Here is a 17,870-nt window from a genome sequence, read left to right on the forward strand (position 1 = left end):
TCTCTCTTCTGTTTCTGTTTTTATTTCTTTCGCCCATCCCCTCAGTCAAAAGCTGAGCTTTAAGGAGCGAGTGCGGATGGCGAGTCCTCGAGGTCAGAGCTTGAAGATTAGGCAGACATCCATCAATGACCGCCAGCGCTGTTCCCCTGGCAACGAGGTGGTGGGCAGCAGTGAGCTAATGGGCGGGAGCCCCGCCAAAGTGCAGAAAAGCTGGAGCTTCAACGATCGGACACGCTTTAGACCATCGCTGAGGCTGAAGAGTCAGACCCGCACCGCTGCTCCAGACGGTGAGCACGGCAACAAACAATTGGTTTTACTCACCTGGATTCATCTTTTCTTTTCTTTTCTCTCTTTTCAGCTGGTTAATTTTGATTAAACAGATGAATCAAAATCATTAAGAGGATTTTTAACTTTAGTTTGCGTCTTTCAAATTTGAAAGATTTGCTTAAGGAAAATGGCTCATAAATATCAAGGACATTGGTTCACAAGACTGCAGATTTAAAACCACAGATGAACCAAGTGGACATCTGTGGCTAGTTTTCTACATTTCATCAGCCAAAACTGATTTGGGACGATTCAGGTTTGTCTTGCAAAACTACAATTGCGCCATTAAAAGTGTTTCTTTCCAACCTTCATGCCATTACCAGTCATTAAACATTTGTAGTAGACACAAAGGCAAGATTAAGTCACCTGTGAGAGAGCATACACTGTAAAACACGTGTCAAACTCAAGTCCAGTCCCGTCAAACCCGTCCCGCTGTAACCATCTCAGGCCACTGAAATAGAAGCTGGAAACAATAGCTTTGTGCTTAAATATTATTTTATCGGTCAAATCAAATCAGTTTTTATTTGTATAGTGCCAAATTACATCAATCTGGAAGGATGCCTAGTAGTTTTTACTTTTTAGAAATATTTTCTGAATGCAGAGAAAGCTGTAACATTTCATCAGTTTAATAGGTAATTTCAACAAGTCAATATTCTTCCACAAGCATCCCTTTGAGGATAATCAAGATGCTGATGTGGCCCAAATTGACAATGAGTTTGAGACTCCTGCTGTAATGCACATTTTTGCATATATTTATATTTATATTTATGTTCCACCTTTAAAGCTGTTTCCTTTTAAATAGCATCTACCGTCTCTGCTTCTTATTTGCGTTAATTTTAAAACACTGAAAATCACAAACTTGTGTCTAACTGTGACTTCTTCCTTCAGTAACAACTTCCTCACTAATTAAAGTCACCAGTTCATTTTTTTTTTTTTTTTTTTTTTTGCTGGATTTAAACTCAAAATCAGCTTAATGAGGAAAACACATTCAAAGTTGATTTAGTACATTTTATTTAATTTAAGAATAGAAATTGGGTTTGCATTTTGTGGTCAAAAATGAAAAGAATAAGGTAAAATAATAATGTATACAAAAATCTGTACTAACCTTAATTATGAGGCTGATGTATGGTACTGAAAGATTAAAATAGGACAACGGTTCTCATTGCTCTGTGTTTGTGACGCGAGTCCTGTCACAAACAGGACAGACCTCCATGTTGTGCTTCACGCTTGGTTTTGTCTCCTGTTTATTTTGGAGATGCTGAAGTTCTGTTCAGTGATCCCAGCCAAGGATCACAGTGAATACGGAGAGGTTGTTAAAATTAGATTTTCACAAGTTTAAAGTCATGAGATATTTATAGTTATATATGGGAAAAAGAAAAAGATGGAAAGTTGAAGCACATTTTACGCTGCACTCTGGTCCTCAAATAAGCTAAGCACGGAATGAAACTTAAAATAATTAGCAGCGTATAAGAACATATGTGACTAAAACATCAACTATTGGTTTTATTTCCCCGATTCAGATGTTTGGAAAGCACTCAGCTGAAAGCACCCCCCCCCCCCCCCCCAGGAAATTGGACTGAAGTAGAAATAAAACGAAATGGAAAAGTAATTACATAACACAGCATCCTAACATTTCTCTTTTGGTTTCCCGTTACTCTCCCGTCAAACTTGACAGAAGAAAGATTTTCAGCACCTTTTTGCTGTTGCCAGATCAGTTTTGTTTGTTTGTGTTGGGCCCATTTCTCAAGAGTCTATTTCCATTAGGGGTTCAATTGACATGCACTCAGACAATTGAATAAGATCCCAGAACATCCTCCGCAGGAAGTGAAACCCATCTGAGGAAACATTACAGGGAGGGAGTTGGATAATTTGTTGAGAGCAGGACTGGGAGATTTATCTGTTTATTATTATTATTATTATTATTCTAACTTGTTTGTGTTTTGTAATCCATCTAGATTAGTCCACATTTGGTTTAACATTAAAAAAAAAACAACTTACAATTGTCTTTTTGTTTTTGTTTTGTTTTTTTGTACTTCCTTGTGTTATTTTTACCCCATAGGATTTACTATAGGAAATCTCTCAGCAGGAGAGAATATAAAGAAAGTGCTGAAGTGTTTTTCCTCACAGCTTGCAGTATCCGTATTAACTACAGACAGAGATTTGAAATATACACTCATTATTTTCTTCTTCAAACTTTTTCAGTTCTATTCAAAGGGAAATTAAAAGCCATAACCCATCTCACCCAAGAACCTCCAAAGGCTTGTTGTTGATTGTGATGCTGTGATGCCAGAGAGGAAGGATCTCTGGTAACAGCCAGTCTTGACACACAGACGTCTCTTTAAATCTCGGTCTGATTGAGAGAGATGTTGTAGTTGGGGATAATGTCCTTTCCCTCTAAGATCAACAAGTGGTGGTTCGAACTTCCTCCTTCTCTCTCTGCTCTTTGGTGCGGCTCTACATCCATGAAACCTCCTTTTCAACTCCTTAGGGATTTTTAGGTTGCAGTTCAGGTGTTATTTGAGCTGGTAGATGCTAAGCAGTTGTAAAAACAATACCTTGTTGCCATGGTTATGCATCACAGCGACTGCTCAGAAAGCAAAAAGAGCGAGGATAAAAATCCTTCCACGGCATCCAAACGCTGAGGGAATGAATGTCTAAACATGCAATGGCTTAACTAAAGAAATATAAAAGCAAAAGTCTTCAAAGAAGAACAAGCACAGCAGAGCTACTCTAGCATGCTGCTACCATGAATGATGCAATTCTGAAATGAATTACAGATCAATTTTTTTATAAGAGTATTCTGCATAAAGTTCATTGTAAATAGATAGTAAATAGGTGGATAGTAAATAGATAGCTGTCTAACTATCTATCTAGAAAGAGAGAGATGGATGGATGGACCTTATATAGTTCAGTGGGAGAATTGCTTCTAATTCCTAATGTTCCCATCCAGACGGAGCATAAATCTTCACCTGCTCAAGGCCAAATAGTATCAGCTTTAAAAAGAATTGTTGACATCTCCTGCAGAGACCCGCGTTGAAGAAAGTGCTTTATGGGTCTTTCGGACTGGAAATGATTTTCTACGGGCCTGCGTTGATTGATGGATCAGTGCTGCCTTCTCTTGCAGTGGACCCAGGCATGACCACAGACGATTCCTTCGATGAGAAAGGTTGCCATTGTGACATCTCTGTGGAAGATCTTTCAGCTCCGCTAAAAGCGGTCATCAGAGCTGTCAGGTAGGTCTGGAAATGAACACACGAGCCTGAATTAGGCTAAAACACACTCAGCAGTTTGACCACATCACCTTTTGGTTCCCCAATGGGGTATATAAACTTTTTTACAAGACATTGTTTTTCAGAGTTTCTGCTTTTTTGTGTAGTCAAAACCTAGGTTCATATGAAGACTACTACTTGGTTTGAGTGTAAAATGTTAAAGATAATTCCTCACCTTAAATAGGAGGATAATCCAGATGTCCTACTATTTTGTAAACAAATTTGTTCTAGAATTGGCAACAGTTTAGCATCAAAAGGACGATGAGTGCAGCAATTCTCACTGCATAGCTGTAGAGCAGTCACGATGCACTTGTCAACCCCTGACCGCAGTAGCAGTGCCCAGAGTCATCAACACTTGGCGTTAATTTAAGACCGAAGAGCAATAAAACGAGGTGGACTCTTTTACGAGATGCTTAACTTAGACGGCTACATCATCGTCGTTATTTGTCTGGCAGAGAAAACAAGCTCAGAATGAGTTATTAGTTTGGCATTTGAACCCTTTTTTTCCACGCAACATGGCTAAAGTCCCTCGATTCCCATCTCTTTCGCTTTGAGAATCGGATCCACAGATGCACAAACTGTACCTCTACCTTCTAACGTCCACTCAGCGGGTCACCTCCATAGGTTGCCAGATCCCAGCTCTTTCCCAGGGTTTCAGGTTGAGGACCGGACACCCCGTCCCCCAGTTGGGTCTGTTTTTGCAGCGGGTCGTCTGTCTCGGGGTGTTTCCATTAAAACTGTGAACCAAACAGACCAGCAGGGAATTTAAAGGAACAAAGACCATAGATCTTCTTACTTACATCAATATTGTTCACCCATCAGTGCCTCCCTTTAACAAATGGATGGAAGTAATCATTTGAATTTGAGGTGTTAATTTTTAGCTGTTGTGATATTCGACTAATATTAGTTTTTGAACAGATGATTTTGAGACAGACGTCAATTATTGATACGCCTGCAGATTTAGGTTTAAGCATTTTTTTCAACCAATAACTTCTTTTACAGCAACGAGACCTTCATGTCTCAAAACATTTACACTAATACCCTTCTTAATAATCAGATTTTTGCTTTCATTAGTATCTTTGATGATTTATCTTTGATGATGAGCTCTAAGTCTTCGAGGTTGCAAAAACTTCCTTACCATCACCCTAACCTGATCTCCCTCCTCAGTTTCTTCATCAAATTAAAACTGGGACTCTGACTTAGTCTTCAGTTTTTATGCAGCCCAAATTTGGAACAAACTTCCAAAAAACTGTAAAGAGGCTGAAAGACCGAGTTTGCCACCTTGAGATTTGAGCTCAGACCTTGGATGGATAAAATCCGTTTAAACCTGATCTTGCGGTTCTTCCTGGAGCTCAGCCAGGTAAAAGAAACACGTTGACAGAAAGTTTGCTTTAAAGCCAAATCTGCTCAATTGTGTGTTCTTAATTCAATCACACAAAAAAAGTAAACAGAAACAAGAATTCAAGTCGATGAACAGCAAGCTGCCGCCGCCATCTGCTGGTCTATCTTAGCAATTGCATCTCATCAGATTTTCTTTCGCTTGCCTTAGTTCTACTACCTCGTGTATTTCCCAGTTATTAATCTTGTGGCAAGTTCCATTAATGCTACACATCAAGACACTGTGTGTTTGTGTGTTTCTGTAGGATCATGAAATTTCACGTAGCTAAGAAGAAGTTTAAGGAGACTCTGCGTCCGTATGATGTGAAGGACGTGATCGAGCAGTACTCTGCTGGACACCTGGACATGCTTTGCCGCATCAAGAGCCTTCAGACGAGGTCAGGAAACTCTGGGAAGGACACAAAAACACACACAGTCACAAAAGCGTTTCGTTGTAATTCTAGAATATTTGCAACCTTTCTCTAAAGGTCATTGTTTAGTTAAGCAATGCTATTTTTACAGGACAGTGAAATTGTTCAGTCTTTATTAGCAACATTTTCACTTGCTGTGCTCTTTATTGTTAATGGTCTCTGTTATGAATATGTATAAAGTTTTATATTGAGCTCATTTACAACAGTAGCATGGTCATAAATTTAAAAATTTATAAAAATACAAACTTAAGTTGAGATTTTTAGGGGAAAGACAATCTCACATTAAAACAACAATATGTAGCTTTTAGTGAAATATCGTTTTTACATATTTCTTAAAGCTTTCGTTATGTGTGCTGACAGTTTAAAATGGGACAGCTAATCTGTGAAATAATCAAGCTCCACCTTGTGGTCCTACAGTAATCTTACAAAACTGCACAACTCCCGCTCAGAAACAACCAATCAGAGCCAAGAGGAGGGTCTGAGGGCTGCCAGTCATGCTTGTGTTGGCGCCGCTTAATGTGCCAATGGCAGAGAAACAATCTACACTTACAGGAAAACTGTTTAACCGCTGTCATCGTTAGCTAACAGGTGGCATGCTAACTGGCCTTTGCATTCGTGACAGGCGCCATTGTGAAGAACTAGCTGTAATGTAGCATAGAGGAAAGAGGAGGGCGTGAGCAGGGCGTGAGATTATCTGTCTCGTATGTTGCTGTCAGGACACAGTTGCCGCCAAAGTGCTTCCAGAATGCAGACGTTACCTTACATGTGTGATGATTTAAGATTTGCAAAGTTTGTCACAAACGTCTTCAAGGGGTTAATACATCCTGGTATTCTAAAGATTTCAATATGCTCTGCATTGTACAACAAGGTATCCAGGTCCTACAAACAGAGCCTGCACAGTCATAAAACCTTAAGATGATGAATATAAAGAATGTGTTGTTTTGTTGTTTTTTACAGACCCCTCTAACTGGAGAGTATGTATTTAGAAAACCTACATTTTCACTTGTAGTAGTGGAACAGGAAATGGATATTCCTGGTTTGCCTCTGAACTGACAGTTGGTCTGTAGACAGATGTCTTCACCAGGAGTCCTAATAATTTGAAGGTTACCCTACATTTGCTCTTTTATCAGCTTAAGCACCCTACTCACCAACATTTTTGCGAGGGCAGATAGTTTTGCAGATGCCATTGAAGTACCTGAATGATATTTTTTGGATGTAAATCACTTCACCAAAAATAAACAACAAAAACAAAACATCCTACTTCAGGATTCTTTTTGTTTCCCTGTGTGCATGTTCAGTTTCTTTTCTTTCCACCAGACTGGATGCAGTAGTTGGACCCCCTCCAAGGTCATTAAGAGGTCGTGTCAAGACGTTTTCTTCTTCCTTGCTGCAGTCATATTACAGCCAGAATCAGAGGAAACGCTCATCATCTGGGTTAGAATTGGCCTGCCCTGGCTCCCTGGCTCCCCTTTTAACATGGCTGGATGCAGCCTGGGTCAAACAACACTTTGATGTAAATTAAACCTGATTTGTTTGAAATACTAACATATTTGTAAACTCAATGCAACTCAATTTCCTGTAATAAATTGCTGCAGAATATTTATATGTTACAAATGCAGGTTGACCCAGGTTTAGCAAGACATTGTTTTCTGTCATCTAGAGAGAACACCACCATTGGAGGTCTTTAGGAATTCTAACTTTATCTTTTCTTTTTACCTCAGTGGTCCTATAGTAAACTTGTCACATATTTCATAGCCAAAAGACAGTGAAATAAATACCACAAAATATTAGGATAAAATGTTTGACCAATATTTCCCATCCCTAGTGGTCAGATAAGATCAGCTAAATCAATAATCTCTTTGGGTTTATTTTGCTGTTGTTTTGTGTGTTTCACAGTCTTTCCCCACATAAAAACAAACAAACCGTAAGACAAATGAATAAGCCCAATTTGAACAAATGTAGGGCCTTTTCTGTTGCCGTTGTGTGCTTGTTGTAAATATAACAAGAGAGTTATATTTAGAGAGATGACAGCTTAATTTGCTATTTTGTCATCAACCCAGATAAATGAAATGCCCGCTTGTCGGCCGTTTTCAGAATTAAGCTGCATTATGATGACTTGAACTCAGAACCTCTCATTGTTCCTATTAGACTTTACTTGATGGTGGGGGAAAAGTCAGGTTTTGTTCTTCTCCAACATTTCCTGCCACCAGAGGGCGACATACTGCAATTCTAAATGGGGACTTCAGTGACTTGTCGCTCCTGATGATGATGATGATGATGGAGTGAGCCTCTGCTGAAATGCTGAATAAGATTCAGACCTACAAGGGATTCAAGTAATCAGCAGGAGTCCTGAGAAATGACACACTCCATGTTCAAAGTATCAGAGTCCTACCATGAAGACATTCTGACGTAGAATAACGGTATAATTATTGTGCAGCAAAAAGCCATTTGCTTCAGTAGTCAGTGAATTTGGTGGCAGTGAAAATATTTGTACCAAACGAACTGTTGCCTCATTGTGGAGCCGACACAAACCAGTGCTAATTTGCTAGCAGGTCAAGGACAGACACAGTTTAGTTCTGTCTCGATAATTCACTTAATCATCTCAAGATGACATGCTTTCTTTGTTGCACAACAAGCGACAAGCCTACTTACGTAGCTTAATGTTTACACACGTCTCCGCCCATCACCTGTCCTCTTTCTCATGAACTGGCGTTTGTAGTTTTGGTTTCTTTCATTCTTCCCGTGAAACGGACACTGCGTTTAGTTTTGGTTTCTTTCATTCTTCCCGTGAAATGGACACTGCGTTTAAGTCTTCCTGTAAAAGCTGAAGCAGGAGAGGTCCACTCCTTTTCCAGTAAACCCAGTCTGTTTTGATTTGCTAACACCAGTGGACTGATTCCTCACTGCCTATACTCAATCAGTCGTGTTGAAATGAGACATACAAACAAACATCTTCATCAGATTCAACAAATTATCTACGTTGTCCATTTATCTTCAAGTGTTATCTTTGTTTGCCGTTCATATGAAGTACTTTTATGGATGTCTGTAAGGCAATATTTTTAAAACACTCAGGAAAGATAGTGGAGTACAACTGATGCAGTTGAACATAGATTTATATATTCTGCATAAAATGACATAATCGGTATTTCTTACTGTCTGATTTTAAATCAGAGTGGACTTACCCTGTTTTAGATTACCTAGGTTAGTTGAATTCATTTCTATTTGCTAAATACCACAATAAGACAGAAGGAGAGAATTTTATTATTTCTCGGGGTTAGTGTTATACTAAGATTAATACGCCTTTAAATCATATTCGAAAACCAAGATAGTGTTTGCTTTGCAAGCTCTTATTGGCTATTTTATCACATTAATTCGGGAGCTAAAATTACAGGAAATCAACTAGGAAGTTGAAGTTTGGGCACAAATAGGTCAATAATGATTTTAAACATGCCTCAAAAACAGACGTAATCTTTTCCGAACAACAAAGTCAGTGACTTGGAGTGACCACACTGCAAAAACATAAACTCTTATCAAGCATTTTTGGGGGGGGGACTTTTTAGTGAAAGTATCTTAATACACTTGAATTAAGACAAAACTGACATCCTACTCCAGACTTTCCTTTATAAAAAAAAAAAGTAAAAGTCAAAACTTAATCACAGTCTTGCCTAATAAGTATGGGAGTGGCAAGGTTATTGCTGCCTCTGGCAATATATAATAGTAAATAAATACACAAAATACTGTTTTTCTGATTCAATGTGAGAGAAAGAAAAAAAAAGTAGTTTATGCCTTGTAGGAGAACTGTTTTATTTATTTATGTCTCTGTGGGATAGAATATGAAAATCACTGAGCAAGAAGTGCTTAATTAATTTATGCTTTAGATTCCTTTGAGACAACATTACTTTGAGTGTGGCCAGAGAGTAATCCAATAAATGTATTTATTTACTTTTATATATTGGCAGAGGCAGCAGTAACCTTGCCACTCCCATGCTTATTAGACAGGACTGTGATTAAATTTTGATTTTTACTATTCTACTCCAGACTTTCCTCTATAAGGAGTTAAGTCCTCCCCCTACATGGTAATACTTGATTAGACACTGGCTGACGTGCTCATATAAACTTATTAATATTTGTAAATAAAACCCATGACATATCCTCTGACTTCGGCCTGGAGCTCATCTTACGTTCCCCAACACGTTGTTTTTTCCTCAAGGTTTAACTTTGTGTCTGGAAATCGCTGGGAGGATTTACAGCGTGTGTTGCGTAGTTTTAACAAACCAGTGTGCACATTAACCTGACTAATTAATGGAATACAACATTGAGGCCTTTTGCGCATGCAAAGACGTGGCTTTGATTTCTGGCTGTGGGGATGTAAGCCTGCAATTGTGGTTTTGAAAACATGGTAAAATTAGCTCAAATTAAGGTTTTCTTCTTCTGTTTTTACTTTGTTAAAGCTGAAATGTCACATCAGACAATGATTTTTAAATTATACACGAGCATGTCATTGTGCTTGAAGCATATCAGTGCATCAAAACCATTCACACCCCTTAAACAGTTTTTCATTTTGTCACAAAACAGCACAAAGTTCTATGTAAGATATTCTTAAGTCATGTTTGACATAGGATTTGCTTTAATCTTCTCATCCGCATTTAGCTTATGATCAGTTATAGATGAACTGAAATGAGACACAGTGGCTTTCTTGCATTACATTATCATCATCCTTCAATATGTGTGTGTGTGTGTGTGTTTTAGGGTGGATCAGATTCTTGGGAAAGGGCAGATTCCGGTGGATAAGAAGCCAAGGGACAAACTGCACCACGATGGAGACTCTCTGGAGGGCATGAGCATGTTGGGACGAGTGTGTAAAGTAGAAAGACAGGTGTGGTTTTACAAAGACAATATTTCTCATACACTTCTTGATAAACTCTACCTGTTGAAATCTTAAGAGGAAACGGGATCAAGACACAAAATTGAGCCTCCAGTTTATTGAAAATACAGTAAATCGCAAACAGCCTGTTCATCAGCTCATCAAACATTGAAACCATTCAGAGTCTCAAAAATCTAAAAGTGTTAACAGAGGAATCTTAGTAAGAGTTTCCACTACGTTGTTATAAATTCTTTCACGTTGTTTATATGCTTGATTTAAATGCCTAGTAGGCATGTGGAGCTGCTCCATGTGGTGAGGATAACTTCATGAAGGGCCTCTGTGATCTGGAATTGACTATTTTTCCTAAACCTCCCCCGCCTTAAGATTTTTGATCAAGAATGTATTGTACTGGGCGTGCCGTGGTGGCGAAGTGGTTAGCGCGACCCGTATTTGGAGGACTTGAGTCCTCGACGCGGCCATCGAGGGTTTGATTCCCGGACCCGACGACATTTGCTGCATGTCTTCCCCCCTCTCCTTCCCCGTTTCCTGTCAGCCTACTATCATATAAGGGACACTAGAGCCCACAAAAAGACCCCCTGGAGGGGTAAAAAAAAGAATGTATTGTACTAAATGTTGCACAAGAAACTGATTTAACTTCTTGTCTTGGACCTCATTTAACAGATATAATCTTATACCTGTTATTCAGGAAGAACTTGTCCATGTCCTGAGACTAGTTTTGTTATGACAGGGAGATTTTTTTAAAATGGAATGCTTAACATTCTTTACTTGCCTTCAAGTGTTCTCCATAATAACCATTGTTCTCTCTCACACCCAGGTGTCCTCTATTGAAACAAAGTTGGATTCGTTGCTTGATGTTTACCGCCAAGTTCTCCAGAAAGGTCCCTCAGGGCTCTCCCTCTCCTCTCTGCCCCTTTTTGAGCTGGAAAATCACCAGCACCACAATTTGGACTACCCATCCTCCCCCCAAAGGGGGGATGCAGTTAGAGGACGAGGAGACAACGGTGGCGGCGGGATACACCGTTCTCATGGTGCCAACCCAAGAGGCCTGCGGCTCATTCTGGCACCGGCCGACGACGATTGTCCTCCAGATTCAGCGCCTCCATCCTACCCCCCTTCCACTGCCTCGCTCTCCCCTTCACCTCTGCTACCCCCTGACAGCCCTTACCCAACCCTTGCCACCCCTTCCAAAAAATCCCACTTTCCTGATCTGCCGCCTCCGCCATCGTCGACTGGGAGCTTTACTCTCCAGCTTCCTCCCATGGTTCACCCTTCACACCTCCGATGCCCCGCTGACCCAGTCTTGGATGATGTGACAGATGAAGTATTAGCCGATGACCAGAGTCTGGGCCCTTCTGTCGTTGTAGGATGCAGTGCTGATGGTAATGCTGACGGGGGCGGTGAGGCAGGGTTCGCACCCAGTAGGGTGCAGCTGCGGAAGAAGTCCGGCTTGAAATCCGGAGGGGTCTGCAGGAGGCATTTGAGCCTAGAGGTTAACCCATTGCTGCTGCTCTCATCTAATCCAGAGAGGAGGCCTACAGACTGGGCGGGCAGTCTAGGGAAATCCCTCTCTGTGCATAATATCAACCAGCCTTTAACCAATCGTGCCCCTGGCCTTTCCGCCGCCCTGAACAACAGCAGCAGTAGCAGCAACGACAGCGAGAGCGGCAACGGCCACAATGACCTCAGCAACTGGGATGGGACAGACCTCTTCATTAGTGAGTGCAAGCTGAAGCCGGCAGCTGATCACTATGGCTTCCTGTCCCAGGGACCGGACAGCAGCCAGTCGGACATTTTACAGACCGAGGAGGAGGATGTTCCTCACTCAAAGGGAAACTCGGAGTTCCTTGGTCAATCCTCACACTTACAGGTGGTGTAAGCACACTGAGTGAAAAACAAAACACAAACTGCAAACTGTATGTACACATACTGTGGCCAGCGCCACTTTTTAAACATATTTATATAGGGCACCATGCGCATCATGCTCTGAATTTGACACTTTATACATGTACAAACAGTGTTTTCTGTTTTATGTGACACGATTATGCCCATTTGCATATAGATCACATATTATTACACACTTTTATGTGGCACCTAAATGTCTGCAGCCAGTAGGAAGAAAGAACATACGAGTGTGAATGCAAGTGGCCATGTTCATGTTGCACAAAATATGAAAACTATATATTCAGTACTTTGCTAAATTATTGATACTTCTTCTTGAACTTTTTCACAGTTTGCTACTTTAAAATCCCAATATTTTATGTATTTTCTTGGGTTTTTATGCAACATACCAACACAAGGTGTAAAATACTACATAGTTAATGTTTTTTTGGTTCCAATTTAGTTTTTTGCAGCCTTTAACGTGTGTTCTTCCAGGACTCCCCTGTATTTCGCTCCGTCCATCTTCCTCTCTGAGTTGCTGTAAAATAGTATCTACCCTCTTGCAGATTTATTCTAGTTTTCTATTTTGTCTTGGTTAGATGTTGGGTTTAAGTGGAGGGTTTTTGAGCATTAACAACTTGTTAAACAACTTGTCATGCCACAACATTCTAGGATTGAGTTCAGAATTTGACCTCAGTTAAGTTAACTTCCTAATGTCTGGTGCTTTAGATCACCAACATCAGGGGGTTTTTGCTTCACAAACTTAGTGCACTGGAGTTTAAGGGCCCAAATTAATAGTCGGAAATTTATGTTAAAAAATGTCCTAAAAAATTAGAAATTTTTTTGACAGTGATTTTCTTTCTCAATTGTTCTTGGATTTCTTTAGATTAAAGCTTGATTCATTACTTTTGACAATGTTTAACATAGTTTATGCTGTCAGACAAGTTATATTTAAGTAATTTCTTAAATCTGCAGGCCAGGGCCAGCTGGCATTAACGTGAAAATTGTGGGTGATTACAGAGGATTTTTGTTTCAATAACCAAGGACAGTTCGTTTTTCACGCAGGGCTTATATGGTTTCGATGGCTTTTGTCACTTAATCAAAGACAACATCATTTGAAACCTGCTTTTTGTGCATATTCGGATTATCTAATATTAGAGTTTTCTACTGATATGAAGCATTTTGGTGTGACGATAAAAAAAGAAAAATGTAAAACAGAAATCTGTAAGGGGCAAATACTTTTTCACACCACCTTACTCTGACCAGCCTCTGTGTTCCTGATGAGAAAAGAAAATCCCCACAGTGCAATTCTGCTAACCTCATGTTTATAACTCTGTCACATAAATAGCTGAAAAAGTACATTGGCTTTTGTGGTTGTTGCAAGGCAAAATGTGAAAGAGTTCAAGGGATATGAATACTTATGCTAAGCACTGTAAACAATCTTTCAGGAGGAAATGCAGCTTTCCTGACTCTTACACTCAGCATCATGACTCAAAGCACGATGTTAATTTTGACAAAAGATGCTTCTGTTAGAGGTGACGGAAAACTCCTCCATAAATGTTTATTTTCTTCTATTTGAATAGAATAAGAATGTAGATGATGTAAGTCAACCTATTTGGCTCTCCACGTGAACAATGGAGAGTTTTCTTTTGTTTCAAAGTGAATCTTTACATTTCTTCTTTCTATTAATCAATCTGGACCTCAGCTTAAACCAAAGAACTTAATCTAGATTCATCAGCACAAATGCCACATGCACCCATTTTGGTTAAAAAAGGAGAAAGAAAACATGATTTAAAATTTACTTTTAAAGATCATTTGACAAGCTGAAGATGTAAAGAGTCTAAAATGAATTTAACTGACAGTCTGTGGAAATCACATGCCTGCCTAAATAGATGTACGGTGTGAATTTATAGGGACTGGGGCAAGAATAACATTTGATTGCTAATGCCAAATATTGTAAGAGGAGCCAACTAGGACAAAAGCTGAGATACACACTTATTCTTTGTTCTGTATAAATGAGTGTATTTGATCTTTCTTGCAAGATAAGAAAAATACATTTTTGTCTAGTTTGTCTTTAATGATAAAGCTCTTAAGCTTTCCATATTCATATCACTTCCTGGGCGGTTCTCACAAACCAATTACTAGAGGCTTAAATCTGTGGGATTTATACAAATAATCAATGAAAAAATAAAAAGCAACATACCGACAGCATGTGTTGAGACCACAGAGGAGTTAATCACATGATGATCTAAAGCATTTTTTGAAGTCTGCAATTGGGTAATGGTTTGACCTTTCCCTCAGATTTTGCACAATAGTTTGGTAAATTAAATGCGAATGATTTGAATGCGGATTTAGCAAAGATTACTATAGTGGACCTTCTCAATCATGCATGAGATGCCTCATGTGTGAAACTGCTGGTGTCAATGCCAAACATGCAAACACATTCTGCCTTCTTGAACCTTGTTTTACTTTTTATTTGTAATAATTTGGGCGTGTATATTTGTTTTATGAGTTAATAAAGTAGCCACCTACTATGTCAACACAACGCATACAACACTTTACTGGAATCTGATGTTTGCCTTTCCTGTAGAAGTCCAAATTAAAAGCTCCGGCACTGATTAAATACCCTGTTTGAACAATTCGAAGTGTAAGGGGGGTGTTATTGAGCAGGCCGTGCAGTTTTTGATTTAGCATGCACATTTTTTGCTTTATTCAGATATCCTGATTATTTTTAAAAAATCCACGTTATTGTGGAGCCACCTAACCACAAAATTGTCAGGTTGTTTCAACAACCATCTGGTGTCCTTTTAGGATTACCTCTACAAACAATATGTAAACATTAGATCGTAAAGTTGCACAAGTGAATCAAGGTTCACTGGCAGACTTTGGAAAATGTTTGACATAACTGATGCTTTTTTTGTCTCAATTTTTCATCTGCATATATTATTTTTTGCTCATCCACCAACTATTTCCATCATTTTAATATCTTCTGTGTTTGATTTGGATATTGGTTCTTTTCTGGCACAGTCACTCTTGTCTTAAAATATGTTTTACTGTCAGTCACTTCCTTTATTGACGTTGTGATTTTATCTGCGTTTGCCCGTGTTTTGGAAGCGGATTGCTAATTCATTTAACACTGAAAGTTAGAGCAAGTATTATTTTCATAAAAATGCTAACAATTAGCATTTGTGTGGTTTTTGTAATATTCTTTAATCCACATACAGTAAAATCTCATTCTGGTGTAAAGAAAACATTCTCATCACACACATGTACGGCTTCTGGTGAATGCTGGGGTCTGGCTATGTGACATGGTATGTTCATGCCTGCATGATATTGGAACAGATGTAATGTGTTTAATGGTTGACTGGAAAACTTTATCAGCCAATCGACTCAAATAGCTGGAATGCTGAGGAACTAAAGAGGCTAAACGTCCCATGTGACACGTTAATGTTTGCAATCTGTAAATTGCTTAAGGGTGCCTTTTTGCCCAAAGACCTGCTTTTATTTCCATTCATCGCCTACAACCTATTATATCAGATTGTACTTAAGTCCAACTGCTCATCTTGAACTGGGCATCCAGTCATGCGGCTTTAAGCCGGAGTCTTTGACTTCATTGGCCGAAAATACTTAATGATTTCTCTACTGCTTGAACAGTAATTTATGACACAGCTGGCCTTAAAGCTTGATAATGTTAACATTGTTATTTCTTTGAAATTAATTTATTAAAGTGCACATTATATTCTCTGGATGAGAAATGCAAAAATGATTTTATTATTCATTAATAAAGTATGAATCAACAAAACTGTTTCTCGTGAGTTTTCTAAATCATTTTAAGGGGGAATCATATGTATCCAGTATTCACCAACTTCACCAGATGGAGCCAAAAAAATAATAATTCCTAAAGCTCTAATAGAGTGGAACCTTTAACGAATGGTTTAAGGGAAGTTCAATGAAAGTCAACGTCCAGAAAACCTCTCCAGAGGTTAATTTTAATATTTACAGTGTAACTATCAAGGAATGTTTTCTGGAGGGTTCCCTGAATGGTAACTACAACTTTCTCAATGTAACTTTTACGGAACCATCTGGGAGTGATTCCATAAAATGTAACCCTTTGAAACCCCAAAGGTTCCCTAGAAGTTACCGTTATTAATAATATAGTCTTTAAAGAACCTTCATAGAAAATTTCAAGTTCCTGGGAGGTTTTGTGCAACTTGCACAATGTAACCTTTAGAGAGTCTTCAGGGAGTCAATGTTAACTTGAGGTAATCTACAACTTGCACACTGTAACCTCTAGGCAATGTTAAGGGAAGTTTAAGGGGTCTTCTCTTCACAGAACATGTTTACTTTATGGAAGTTTACAAGGAATAGTTCCAAATGGGTAAGCAATCTTTAATCTTACTGTTGGAGCTACTTATTCTTTATTTCTTTATCCATTTGAATTTTGTTAGTTTATTCTTAAATTTCTAGTTTTTGTATTATTTGCAGAGTTTATTTGCAGGTTAATAATGGTTGATTCTATTTATCTTTTGTTTTATTATTTGTTCTTATTTATTTGTTATCTAAGACAGGAAGTAAGGTGGATCAATCCACTTTCTATAAGTGTAGGGGCCTGGTAAAGGACCAGCAGGCATTTGGGTTTGGGGCCTATGGTTTTTACCAGAGCAACAGAGCGAAAGAAGTAGACAGGAGAACAAAGGAAAATTTGAACGTTGTAAATTTTTGCTGAAAAGGAAAATAAAAGCAACCAAGATAATCAACAAGATTGGACATTAAACTTCTTTTGCCTGCGTGAAGAATCTTGACCCCAGTGCCTTATAGTGGCTGATGGAACTTTTATTGGATGTTTGGTTTGACAAACAATCCCCACTACACTTACAATAATATGTAGGTTACCAAACTATTTCCTAGTCTTCAAAGAATCATTAAGAAACGTATCCAAAAGTTGGCTTTAGCAATGACACTATGACTTTCTGGGAACCGTCAGGAAACATTCACTAGGTGCTTGAAAAGATATCTACAACTTCCACAATATAATCTAGTCTTCAGGAAAGGTTTTCCAGAGACGAACAACTTTCACATCATAACCTTGACAGAACCTTCAAAAAACATTCCTTATGGTTGGTCTATATGATTATTTTCACAGCACATACATTTCCTAAACATAATAAAGGTACACAACCTTTAGTGAACCCAGGGTAGCCCTAAGGGAACATCCCCCTTCACGTGTTCTTGAACGTTATGTGGACCTTTTCTTTAGAGAACCTTTGGGGAACATTTCTCAAAAGGTTACCTGAAAAGTAACCATAACTTTCGCAATGCAACTTTCCCTGAACGTTTTTAGTTTAGTTTCAACAGCAGCAGTGCTTTCTGGCAGCTGGCAGGGAACTTTCCCCAGAGTCCACAGGACCTTTCAGTGAATGTAATGCAATGTATTATGGATTAATGCAATAAATAAATAAATACATACATTTGAGAGCACGATTCTAATGAAGTTAAATTATTTTGTTTCTGAAGTGAAATTGAACGCCGTATTGCAACTATCAATCCTAATCATCAAATCAAATTTCGTTCAAAAACACCGCAACAAACACACCACGCATTATTCATTTAATTTAAAAGACGATATACTACAGGCAAATACTCCTTCCACATTTATAATCTTATAAAATACACAAAATTACACACCCGCAAAACATGAACGTATAT

General features: G+C 38.7%; 1 protein-coding gene across 1 annotated transcript in view; it reads left to right on the forward strand.

Annotated features, from left to right (window-relative positions):
* The window catches only part of kcnq5a (potassium voltage-gated channel, KQT-like subfamily, member 5a), a 112,000-nt gene extending 96,034 nt beyond the window's left edge, over positions 1 to 15,966 (forward strand). Inside the window, exons 10-14 of the mRNA XM_028007673.1 lie at positions 46 to 287; positions 3,449 to 3,557; positions 5,237 to 5,368; positions 10,151 to 10,277; positions 11,101 to 15,966. Of these exons, the coding sequence (XP_027863474.1) occupies positions 46 to 287; positions 3,449 to 3,557; positions 5,237 to 5,368; positions 10,151 to 10,277; positions 11,101 to 12,162 (1,672 nt within the window). The 3' untranslated portion in view covers positions 12,163 to 15,966. The remainder of the gene's footprint in view (positions 1 to 45; positions 288 to 3,448; positions 3,558 to 5,236; positions 5,369 to 10,150; positions 10,278 to 11,100) is intronic.
* The last annotated feature ends 1,904 nt before the right edge of the window (positions 15,967 to 17,870 follow it).

Source organism: Xiphophorus couchianus, chromosome 22 (assembly GCF_001444195.1).
Source record: "Xiphophorus couchianus chromosome 22, X_couchianus-1.0, whole genome shotgun sequence".
Lineage (NCBI taxonomy): Eukaryota > Metazoa > Chordata > Actinopteri > Cyprinodontiformes > Poeciliidae > Xiphophorus > Xiphophorus couchianus.